At 47.1% G+C, this 12,076-nt stretch overlaps 1 protein-coding gene across 2 annotated transcripts in view; it reads right to left on the reverse strand.

Moving 5' to 3' along the window:
- CYFIP2 (cytoplasmic FMR1 interacting protein 2) overlaps nt 1–12,076 on the reverse strand; it is a 133,697-nt gene that overhangs the window by 72,703 nt on the left and 48,918 nt on the right. The window contains exons 14-19 of one of the 2 annotated variants that reach the window (XM_067032007.1): nt 8,100–8,266; nt 7,195–7,342; nt 4,865–4,939; nt 3,802–3,955; nt 2,476–2,632; nt 1,849–1,945 (exon numbers count right to left, since the gene is read on the reverse strand). In XM_067032007.1, coding sequence (XP_066888108.1) covers nt 1,849–1,945; nt 2,476–2,632; nt 3,802–3,955; nt 4,865–4,939; nt 7,195–7,342; nt 8,100–8,266 — 798 coding nt within the window. The remainder of the gene's footprint in view (nt 1–1,848; nt 1,946–2,475; nt 2,633–3,801; nt 3,956–4,864; nt 4,940–7,194; nt 7,343–8,099; nt 8,267–12,076) is intronic. The other variant, XM_059062927.2, reaches the window with a different exon arrangement.

A 12,076-nucleotide genomic window follows, 5' to 3' on the forward strand; every position in this document is an offset into this window, starting at 1 on the left:
ACATGACTATCTGAAATCTTATCGGAAAATGGACCTGTCCAAGCTGAGATGCAACCAATTAACTTGTCTACTGGAATCTTTCTTTCCAAATTTGTGTACTGCTCAGGAGATAAACAGGATAGATTTGTACTGGGGTCCATCAAGGTTTTCAACTCCCATAGCAACTGGAAGATTTAGAAAGAAAGCAGAATCTCTACTAGATTTTCTTTTTTTTTTTTTCTTTCTTTCTTTCTTTCTTTTTTTTTTTTTTTTTTTTTTTTTTTTTTGCGGTACGTGGGCCTCTCACTATTGTGGCCTCTCCTGCCATGGCTCACGGGCCCAGCCGCTCCACGGCATGTGGGATCTTCCCAGACCAGGGCACAAACCCATGTCACCTGCATTGGCAGGCGGACTCTCAACCTCTGCGCCACCAGGGAAGCCCTAGATTTTCTTTGAAATACATAAACTTTCAAACTAATATGGTGGTAATGCTTGTCCTAAAACACATCTTTCCTTTATAAATAAGAATGCCTTATATCTGTGTGACAATTGGCCTCATTCTACGTTTATATAATCCCACGTACCTAGGTGGAGCAGACACTCTCATTCCAATTTCCAGATGACAAAATTGAGATATTTCATAGTCCTTAGTGCTGCTGATCCCATTTCTGGTCCTTGCAGGCCTGTGGTAGGACTGCACTTCCTTGCTCCTCTTTGAAAGGAGGCACTGCCATGAGACTTGCTTTGACCAAGGACATGTGTCACTTCCAGGTGGAAGCTTTAAGGATCAGACTATGATTCACCCTGACACGTCCCCCTGCCATGGCAACTAATGAATATCCCAGATGGGTCCCAGATTAAAGACTACATAGAACAGAGCCCCCAGCCAACATGCAATGGAGAAATGAACCTTTGGTCCCAAGCTACTAAGAATGTGTGATTGTCTGTAACTGCAGCATATCCCAGCCTTTCCTGATGATTTCAGAAATAAGGCCATTGAGCGACTATTCAACAGCTTCATAGGTGAGAGGATGGCTATTTCCATCCTACCAGTACTAGAATGAGACTCTGTAGCTGTGTGATGTGGGGGTAATGATACTTGAACACTTTAAGATTTATTATTTGTAAAATAGACAGTAGCATACACTTCTTAAATTACTGTAAAGATTATTTAAAATGTCCATAAAGTGCTTAGTACTATACCTGGCAAATGGTAAACATGTAATAATTGATAGGTAGCATTACTGTTATTATTATTAGCCAATTAATCCAACTGTAAAAGACCCATTAGAAATTAATTTTACCCACGCAGTTCTAACGTTTGCCATCCCTAAACATCTGAAAAAGAAAGACTATCATCCTGTTCTAGGTCCCTTTTGATGATCATGATGTTTATAAAGATCAGTCTCCAAAGCAAGCCACTGATCTCCCATGCTATGGTCTGAATGTTTGTGTCCCTCCAAAATTCATGTGCTGAAATCCTAACCCCCAAAGGTGATGGAATTAGGAGGTGGGGCCTTTGGGAGGTGATGAGGTCATGAGGATGAAGCCTTCAGGAATGGGATCAGTGCTCTTATAAAAGAGACCCAGAGAGCTCCCTGGCCCCGTCCACCATGTAAGGACATGGCAAGAAGTCTGGGACCCAGAAGAGGGTCCTCCCCTGACCAGGTTGGCACCCTGATCTCAGACTTCTAGCCTCCAGAACTGTGAGAAATACATGTCTGTTGTTTATAAGCCCCGCAGTCTGCGGTATTTCATTATAGTAGCCCAAATGGACTAAGACACCCCACTTTGTGCCCAGCTAGAGATCTGAAAAGTCCAGACTCTTGGAACACGATTATAAGAACAAAAGGAGAAGCAATCACTTGCCTCAGCTTCGATCTCATCGTACAGGAACTGCTTTTTAAACTTAGTCAGAGCATAGTAGGCGCTGTCGTTGTACAGATCCAAAGGGTAGAGGACGTATCTGAAGAGGGAACAACAATGTCCAGTAGCTCACTAATGATCTCTCTTAAGGCAGGGAGATTTAAACTTGCTTAGGAAATACGAACAGTTGGGTGAACAAATTCAGAGTTAGGAAAAAGAGACGCTTTCAGGGTCTAGGATGTTTCCAGCCTCCACTTAGGGATAACTTACTTTACTGTCTGCCCACAGAAATCAAAGTCCATGATGTTAATAAAGGCAAGGCCTGAAAAAAATTAGTCTGGGACTAAAAGAAATCTGGTGGCCATTAAGGCCATTAGCTTCCCTATCCCCAGAGATGATAATTTTCCCAGCGTGGCTGTTATGAGACTGACAAAGTCTGGGAAGGGCAGCTGGGCTGGTAGATTTCTGAACCTTTCTGCAAGGTTGAGTCACACCTCGTGGTGACTTGATCCTGGGTGGGGCACACTACCTCATCTGGAAAGTTCTGGAAAGAACAGAGCTCGCTGGCTGGCAAACTGCCCTCTACCTGCACCTCGGGAACCTCCTTGCTGGCCCAACCCTGCCTCTTACTCCATCATGGAAGGTTCTTTGGTTTCCAGGATATGGTCTGTTAGAATCCAGGGCATGGACATCTCAATAGGGAACTGGATTCGCCGGCCCATGGTTAACTCCAGGAAGAATTCTCGGAACCAGAGCTGGGAGAGGTCACAACACTGCTGCAGGGCTTCTGGAAGCATAAGGGAGAGAGCCTTGGGTTACACATCGGAAGCACCCGAAGATCTTAGTTCTTACTGGGTTTTTTAAAACTTTTATTCTTCTTTCGTTGTGCTAGGTACAGAGCAGGTACTCACGAATATGACTCGATCAGTAGACCCTGCTCTCCTGTACCTGAAGGCCAGCCGAACGTCTACTTAGAAGACAGTGTTTGGGGAATTCCCTGGTGGCCCAGTGGTTAGGATCCCATGCTTTCACTGCCAAGGGCGTGGGTTCAATCCCTGGTCAGAGAACTAAGATCCCGCAAGCTGTGCAGTGTGGCGCCCCACCAAAAAAAAAAATATATATATATATATAAGACAGTGTTTGTTCACCCAGCTGTGTGTGTGTGTGTGTGTGTGTGTGTGTGTGTGTGTGTGTGTGTGTGTGGCAGGGGGTAGTGCTGTTTTAGAGCTTTAGATGCCCCTACAATTTCCATCGTGTCCTTACAAAGCCAGCCTGAAAACATGCTATCTAAGTGTCAAAGCATGCTTGCCATAAGTGTCAAGACAGATCCATGGGTGCCCGCTTTTAACTGCACTGCAGCCATGACCCTTGCTTGTGATAATTATGGATCCCTTACACAGGCCTTGAAGGCCCTTCCTAGGCTGCTCCCTATGGAGAATTTTGGGCTGTTAAAGATCACTCTTTTCAATATTAACAGACACATCACCCCTCCCAGGACCCTGGGATGCCGCTCTCCCCTCCACTCCCCACCCCTGTCCCACCTGCACATGCATCCCACCAACAGGAGAGGTGGAGCGGGGGACTTGGGATCCAGGTGCAGTCCGGGAGCCTCCTTTGCTAGGAGCAACGGGCACTAATCAGCTCAGAGCTGTTGCTTAAAAACAAAAGGCTGACCTGGTCCCTGCATGTGTCTGAGGGTGCCACCTGTTTGTGATCCCACTTTACTGGGAACTTCATAACCAATTAGCTACAAATATCTACCAGATTTAGCTGAGTCAGAATAGCTGGGCTGAGCCTGGCCTTTCCCAGAGTCTACTGGAAAGTGTGTCTTTTTTCTTTGGTGGTAAAATGTGCCCCTATGGGTAGATGATCACGTCTCTTTGCAACTTTTGGCCCAACAGCTTAGACGCTCTAGTTCCTGAGAGCCCTCCCCCTGCCTCCGACAGGGCGGCTCACCACTGATGTTGAGCAGGTGGGTGAAGAAGAAGGACTGCTTGTGGAAGTCCTCTATGGCGAGGACGATGGGTCCATCCAGGCTGCTCCGCAGGGTCTTCTTGGAGCCGCTTTTGTCTGCGATGAGCGATTCAAGCATGGTCCGCACCATGTACAGCTTGAAAAAGAAAGGAAGATGGGAAGGTCAGGGGGCTGGCCCTCCATCCAAGGGAAAAGATTGCTTTGTGCTGTGCTTCTATTCTTTTTTTCTGAAGATATCTGCCCTTAAAAAGCACTGTCTTAAGGAAGCACCAGTTTAGGGTTGGAGAAGTAAATTTGGAATGTGTAACCTTCAGGAGGGAGACTGGCCAGCCTGGCAGGATGTTCTGCCTGGGGCCAGCGGCTTCCCAGCTAGGAGGACCTGGTAATACCTGGTCTTTCAAGGCCCAGGGTCCTGCTTGCTCTGCTTGGCCCATGGCGTGGGCATCAGAGGAGAACCTCATTCCACATCACCCTGGAGTCACTCCCTGCTTTACTGGACAGCCACGGTGGAACCAGGGATGGAGCACTGGACTCACAGTCAAAAGAATGGGGTTCAAGGCTAGGTAGGCCCCTGACTTGCTGTGTGACCTTGGGCAACAGAGTCCCACTCTGGGCCTCAGTTTTCTTATCTGCTAACGTGAGGAGGTTGCACCAGATGCTTTCTCCAACCAGTCCCTTTCAGCTCTGACATTCCAAGGAACTGTGAAATGAGGTAGGATCAGAGCAAGCCCCCCACCACCTCAGGTTTCTGACCCTCAAGACCGAGGGACAGCGCCTCCGCAGGCATCAGCTGCATGGTACAGCTTGCCGAAATGCTGGGTGGGACGCAGGTGAAGGTCGGTACTTACACAGGAGGCCTACTAGACAATTAACTCCTGCTTACAGAGGGCCTTAAGTGCAAAGGGCGCAAGTGCTAATCTACATCTTTCCACATCATGTGTCTTTGAATCTTAGGGCTGGAAGGGGCCGTGAGCAGCCAGGCTAGTCCATTCCTGCTGCCTCCTGGAGAAGGGTACCCAACCAACCCAGCCAGGCGGTGTTATACCAGGGATCGGCAGCCTCTTCGGCCCTGTGTGCCACCAGTGGGGTGAAACAAAGCCCGCGGGGACCACTGGCAGGCCTAAGACATAGATAGGAGAGAGGAGGAGGGAATGGGAGGGCAGGAGAGACAGGGAAGAGGGAGAGAGAGAAGAGAGAGAGAGAGAGAGAAAAGCAAGAGGTATTGTATACGGTGGGAAAGCCGCCACAACTGCTAGAGGCCACCTGCCGACCACCTCTGAGATGCTCCAACCTCCCCCTGCCACCACGTCCATGCTGGCCGCCTCTGATCTCCTCTAGGACCACACCCACCACGCTCCTGGCCTGGGCTGGGCAGCACGGCCACAGAAAGGAGCGGCACGACATCCCTGGCACAGCACTTTCCTTTGTGGTGGAGGAACTACGGGGCTGCCGGTTTATCAGGCAGCCCACCCTCTGCAACCCTGTCGGTGGGCATGGCTGACCATCCCTAAGACTCGAGAGGCACTGCTCTAATGACGGCCTTTGGAGTCCTCCAAGAAAGGAGTCTTCAATCCAGTCTGTGCGGGGGTCCACTGATTTGTACCAAACTCTAACTATTTGAAAATCCATTTCATCCCTAAAAGGGGAAACGTTTTCCCCACCTACTTTTATTAAACAAAGCATTTAATTCACCAGAACAGTCACCTCCCAGCTCTGCCAGATGCCATGTCTACTGTGCTCCCAAGGCCCTAACAGAGCCCCAGGGTGGGAGTCAGGAGACCTGGTTCTCGTCCCACCTCCATCTAAACTCACCTTGTGACTTGGACAAGTCACTTCCCCTCTCTGGACCTCAGTTTCCCCATCTGCAAAATATGGGGAGGAACTAGTTTGGGACTAGTTTGTCTCTAAGGGCTCTTCCAAGCTGACTGTCTAGGAGGAGTCTATCAAGTGTGTCTGTGCCACCCTAACATGACTTGGGGGTGTCGGGGGGGCCTAACTGTTGGTGACACTCCCTCTCATATTATCTTTATAAATGCTCCGTTCTCCTTCCCTGCCCCCCACCCCTCTCTCATTCTCTGCCTGTTGGTCCCCTTTTGCGACCTCCTCCTTTCCAGTTTCTCTTTTGCCTCGCCCGGAAGCAACACCCAGAAGCCCTGCTCAGCCCCTCCAGGCCATTCTGGACTGGAAAGGTCTCTGGCCCTTGGCATGACACAGAACCGTCTGTAGAAGCTTCCTTGAGAAGTTCCACGTCTCTTGAGCAGGCAAGATAAGTGCAAAAGGGTTCTGCGGGCTGCGGGCCAAGGGAAGCTACGATGCCACTGCTGAGAACCCAGCTCACCCCGGTGCCGCCTCCCTGCCCCCACCCCGTGCCCAGACACAGACACACATACAGTGAGAAGCGTCAGGGGTGGGCCTCAGATGGCTCATCTCAGATGATTCAAGGAATCAGGATTTCAGAGATGAGAGAGGTTTAAAGGTCATGTGAAGCAGGAGTTCCCAGCTTGGGGCTTTGGGGGCCTGTAAAACCTTTAAAAGCTGTAATGGGTCCATATGCTTTTTTTCAATACCTCAAAAAGCCTACCAGAAACTATTTCTCTTTAAGTAGGGGGCAAGGATTTAATTGAGATGCCTAGGTTCTTTACTTTTTTTTTCTGTAATTCTAACGACTACTTTGGATAAGCCATAGACAACCTCTCGTTGCTGAAAAAGCTCCGGTTGGCAACTCTGAATATCTCTGATTATTAGTCTTTCTCTAAGTGGTCGAGGGCTTTGGATACTTGTGATTTGGGGGCGGGGGGCACGGGGAATAACAAAAGCGAAGTTTTGTCAGTAACGTGATCTCATCCAAAGTTTTCATTTAACGGAGAAGATAACCAGAGCTCAGAGAGGTCAAGGCACTTGCCCAAGATCCCACAGCAAGTCAGAGGCAGAACTTGGGAATTCCCAAGCTAGGACATCACTACAGGGGAAGCGGGGGTCAGCGTTCATTTAACAGGGACAGGACAGATGCATACAGATTCCACTTTAAACTTCTCCTATACTTTGGAACCTGTACTTCACAGGGCTAGGATAGCCAGTCCTGGTATTACCCCCATTTGCCAGATTAGACAACTGAGGCACAAAGAGATCTGTGTGACGTGCCCGAGGTCACACAGGTATCTAGGACTAGAATCCAGGTCTCCTGAATCTTAAGTCAGTGGTCCTCCCTCTAATATCAAAACAAGATGGCAGAATAAGACTAGAGCAGCCGCTTGACCCTGCCCCTCCTGCCTGAGGACCCCCAGCCCCACTGCCCCATGGTCCAGCCAGGATGACCTACCATAGCCTGGCTGGCCTCTGAGTCAGCAGAGCTGGCCTGTGCCTGGAGCTGCTTACCTGTGTGCTGGAGGGCCCCACGGCACGCCGGGGCACCTTGATGTCAAATCCACCTTTGGGGTCCTTCTCCCCTCTCAAGCACGGGTCATTGGGGGGCTCTCGGCCTCCTTCCCAGTCACAGATGGTTTTCCGAATTGCCTGTAGGACACTGGGGAAGGAAGAACCAGGATTCAGACCAGATGGAAAGAGGCACTGCAAGCCTATTTCTAGAGTCCATGGTGTTCCAGGACCATGTGCCTTAGAACTCCTGGCATGCTTGTGAAACATGCTCACTCCAGGGCCCCATCCCCAGGGATGCTGGCTTAACAGATTGGAGGTGTAGTCTGGAAGTCTGCATTTTACAAGTGCCCCAGTGATTTTGAGGCCCACTGACTCACTGAGAACTCAGCTCTGAGGCCACACAGTGGGAGAGAACCTGAGTGAAGGATGGCTATTTTTCTTTTTGCTTATAGGACAGTTTCATTAGTCCATTTAAATCTCTGTATATTTAAAACTTGAATAATCGCTTATATGTGTTGCACACTTACTCCATGCTGCTGTGTGCTTAGGTCTATACACGGATTATCTCATTTCATCATCCAACAGCCTATGGAGTAGGTACCATCATCATCCACAGTTTACAAATGAGGGAAACTGAGGTGTAGAGAAGGTAAGTAACATGACTAAGTTCACACAGCTAGACAGTGGTGGATATGGGCTCCAAACCCAGAGATGGAGGCTTAATTCATCCCAAATGTCCAATCTCCTAAAAGGGCCTCAGAGGACTTGCTGGAACTCACTGGAAGGTCCGTTTGTGTTCAGACACTTCCCTGGAAGCTGACTGAGCTGGGAATGTCCTCTGTGGCCTGCACCCAGCACCCCCGATTTTGGATGTGCCCCCTGAAAAAGGCCATCTGAAGACCCACCTGATGAGGACATTCTTCTTCTTCCGCACTGCCTGCCTGAGGGGTTCACGCAGGGTCACCTGGGCAAAGTCCTGCAGGGCTGCGTAGATGGTGTTCCTGATGGCCTGGTTGAAGACGCTCTCCATCCTGCCCATGAGCACCTGCAGGCCTTTGATCATGGCGATCACCTGGCCAGGCACAGATCGAGGTCAGGCTCACTGTGCCTTGGCATACCCGTCTGTCCGGTACCCTCACCACATCTCCGGGGGTGTGCTTGAGGAGATATCCTGAAGCACGAGGCCAGCGAGTGCTATTCAGAGTGTCAGTTCACGGCTGGGTGGAAACGTGTGCCAGAAGAGAAATCAGCACTCCGCTTCCCTTATCAAGGAAGTGCTGCTACAAAGCAAAGATGTCAGCCACACGCTGCGGTGTGCTTCACTATCAGCTGATTTTCATTCTGGCACCAGCTCCCCATCTTGTCGCTGACTGGTGACAATTGGCAGCTGGTCCATGGACCATGTTTTGAGTAGCACTCTGACTTTGAGAGGTCTCTCCACATACCATGTACCCACAGACAATATCAAATAGAACTTCTTTCTATAGAATTTTTACAATCTTTGCTTTTGAAATGATTTGGCCAGTTGCTGCTTGAGTCCATAAAATAGGATTCCTGTAGAAGTCTTGTGGGGAAAGGCTTCTGCCCTTCTATTTACCTCCTCCCTAGCCCCTTAACTCACTTATCTGTCTGCAGAGGTGAGGAGACAGGTGACTATGATGCATGTAGCTTCACTTTGACCTTGGCGCTCACTTGGGATCTGTCTGTCTGTGGGGTGTGTCCTCTCCTCTGGGTGCCTGTCTTGTCCTTGTGGTAATCACCCCTCCCCATGCCGAGGACGGGAGGTGTATATTTATGCAGCTGCTTTGCCTGTTTCCCAGTGGGAAGTTTCATGGGATGGGGGAGGAATAGGAAGCCTGGTGTGGCCTTGAGTGAGGTTACAGTCTCTGGTCCAGCTTTACCAAACCTGATCCTTTGGGCCCCGTCAGCCTCAAGTGCTAACTTCTAGATTAGCTCAGAATTCAGAGGGGAGAGAGATCAGCTTGGTGCTTTGTGACCACCTAGAGGGGTGGGATAGGGAGGGTGGGAGGGAGATGCAAGAGGGAGGGGATATGGGGATCTATGTATATGTATAGCTGATTCACTTTGTTATAAAGCAGAAACTAACACATCGTTGTAAAGCAATTATACTCCAATAAAGATGTTAAAAACAAAAAGAATTCAGAGGGGAAAGCCTTGTCAAATCAGCCTCCTGACAACTGCCACACTTGTCACACCCCTCATGACATGGTCCTCCCTCTGCACCACACCGTAAGCACTGCAGGGGTGAGGCTTGGCACACTGTGTAGGCTCCATCCCTGGGTCCCAGGGCCCTGGTGAGCCCTCAAGAGATTTTTCTTGAAAAGCAATGAGTAAGTGAATGAATGAGCTTAGATGCTAAGCCTTTATGTTCCCCCAAACTGTAAATGAAGAAGTAGAACATTTGAGGCAAGAGATATAGTGAGAATAGTTCAGAAGGTAAGAATTTTCACTAGAACAAACAGTCTAATGGTTTGGCTGAAGAGAACCTTTATAGTGCAGAAATAATGAGAGAGAAGCTCTAAAGGAATGTTAAGTCATAAAAGAATCTGGGGCTCCTGGCTGGCAATGAAACTAGGAAATAAGGGACAAAGGAAGGACAAAATAATGAAGATTTTTCAGAATAACTCCAAACACAGAAGAGTATGCAGATCTGTTAGACCTAAGGGAAAATCTTTGCAACTTTGGGCTAGGCAGAGATTTCTTAGCTAGAACACAAAAAATCACAAACCACAGAATAATAAATAAGTTGAACTTCATCAAAATTAAAAACAGGTGCTCTTTAGAAGGCAGCCCCCCCCAAGAAAATGAAGACAGTCACCGATTAGAAAAAAATATTTGCAACGTATTTGTGAATAAGGACTCGTATCTAGAATATATAAAGATTCTCACAATTTAATAGTAAGAAGAAGGAAAGCTAATTTTAAAAAATGGGCAAAAGATTTCAATAGACAACACTTCACAAAGGAAGATTTATAAATAGTCATTAAGCACATGAAAAGATGCTCAATATCATTAATCTTCAGGGAAATGCAAATTGAAACCTCAATGAGATGTACTAAATATACATTAGAATGGCTAAGATTAATAAGACTGACAGCACAAGAACTGTGAGAGTGTGTGCAACAGAACCCTCATATATAATTGGTGGGAATATAAAATGGTACACCCGCTTTGAAAAACTGTTTGGCAGTTTCTTTTTTTTTTTTTGCGGTATACGGGCCTCTCACTGTAGTGGCCTCTCCCGTTGCGGAGCACAGGCTCCGCGGCCATGGCTCACGGGCCCAGCCGCTCCGCGGCATGTGGGATCTTCCCGGACCAGGGCACGAACCCGTGTCCCCTGCATCGGCAGGCGGACTCTCAACCACTGCGCCACCAGGGAAGCCCTGGCAGTTTCTTAAAAAGTTAAACACACACCTCCAATATGACCATTCCAAGAGAAATAAAAACCTATGTCTACACAAACACTTATACTCAAATATTTAAAGCAACTTTGCTTACGTTGGCCAAAAGCTGGAAATGGCCCAATGTTTATCAACAATTGAATAGATACACAAATTGTAGAATAGCCACACAATGGAAAAATACTCAGCAATGAAATGAAACAAACTATTGATACAAAAAACAATGTGGATGAATCTCAAAATTATTATGCTGAGTGAAAAAGCCACACACACAAAATACATTCTATATGATTCCACTTAAATAAAATTCTAGAAAATGAAAACAAATCTATGGTGACAAAAATGTGATTGTTTAAGGCCAAGGATGGAGGGAAGGATGGATTGAAAATGGCATAAGAAGTCTTAAAGGGAGATGAAAATGTTCCGCATCTTGTGTTTTTGGTTTCACAGGTGTATATACAACTGCCAAAACTTTGTGAATTATACACTTTAAATGGATGCAGTTTACCAAATGTAAATTATACCTCAGTAAAGCTGATTGAAAAAAACAATAATATTCTCGTGGAGATAGCACATTCATGACACAAGAATTGGGTGTGATTAAAAAAAAAAGAAACATTCAGAGAACAAGATGGAGCTTTTGGACATTTAAAATATTATAGGCCAAATAAAAAATACTAACAGAGTTGAAAACTGAAATTAAGGAAATATCCCAGAAAGCAGAACAAAAATAAGTGAAATGCAATAAGACAGAAAAGATAGAAAAATTAGACACTAACTCCTGGGCATCCAACATCTGACAGATAGAAAACCCAGAAAGACAGAACAGAGAAAACAGAGAGGAGGAAACTATCAAAATTAAAATTCAAGAAAATTTCCCAGACCTACGGAACTTGTATTTCCACACTGCAATGGCCTACTTAGTGTCCCAAACAATGAATGCAGAAGGCCCTTATCATGATGCCTTACAGTGAAACTTCAGAAAAACTGTGATAAAGAGATGAGACTATAAGATTATACAGATGAAAATGAAAGAATAAAGTTAGACTCACATTTCCTAATTTCAAAACTTACTACAAAGTTACAGTAATCAAAATGGTATGGTTGGGCTTCCCTGGTGGCGCAGTGGTTGAGAGTCTGCCTGCCGATGCAGGGGACGCGGGTTCGTGCCCTGGTCCGGGAAGATCCCACATGCCGCAGAGCGGCTAGGCCCGTTAGCCATGGCTGCTGAGCCTGTGCGTCCGGAGCCTGTGCTCTGCAACGGGAGAGGCCACAACAGTGAGAGGCCCGTGTACCGCAAAAAAAAAAAAAAAAAAAAAAAAGAAAAAAAAGGTATGGTATTGGCATATAGAAAGACATATAGATCAATGAAAGAGATCTGAAAGTCCAGAAATAAACCTTTACATTTATAGTCAATTGATTTTTGACAAGAGTACCAAGACAATTCAATGGAGAAAGAA

This window comes from Kogia breviceps, chromosome 4 (assembly GCF_026419965.1).
Source record: "Kogia breviceps isolate mKogBre1 chromosome 4, mKogBre1 haplotype 1, whole genome shotgun sequence".
Classification (NCBI taxonomy): Eukaryota; Metazoa; Chordata; class Mammalia; order Artiodactyla; family Physeteridae; genus Kogia; species Kogia breviceps.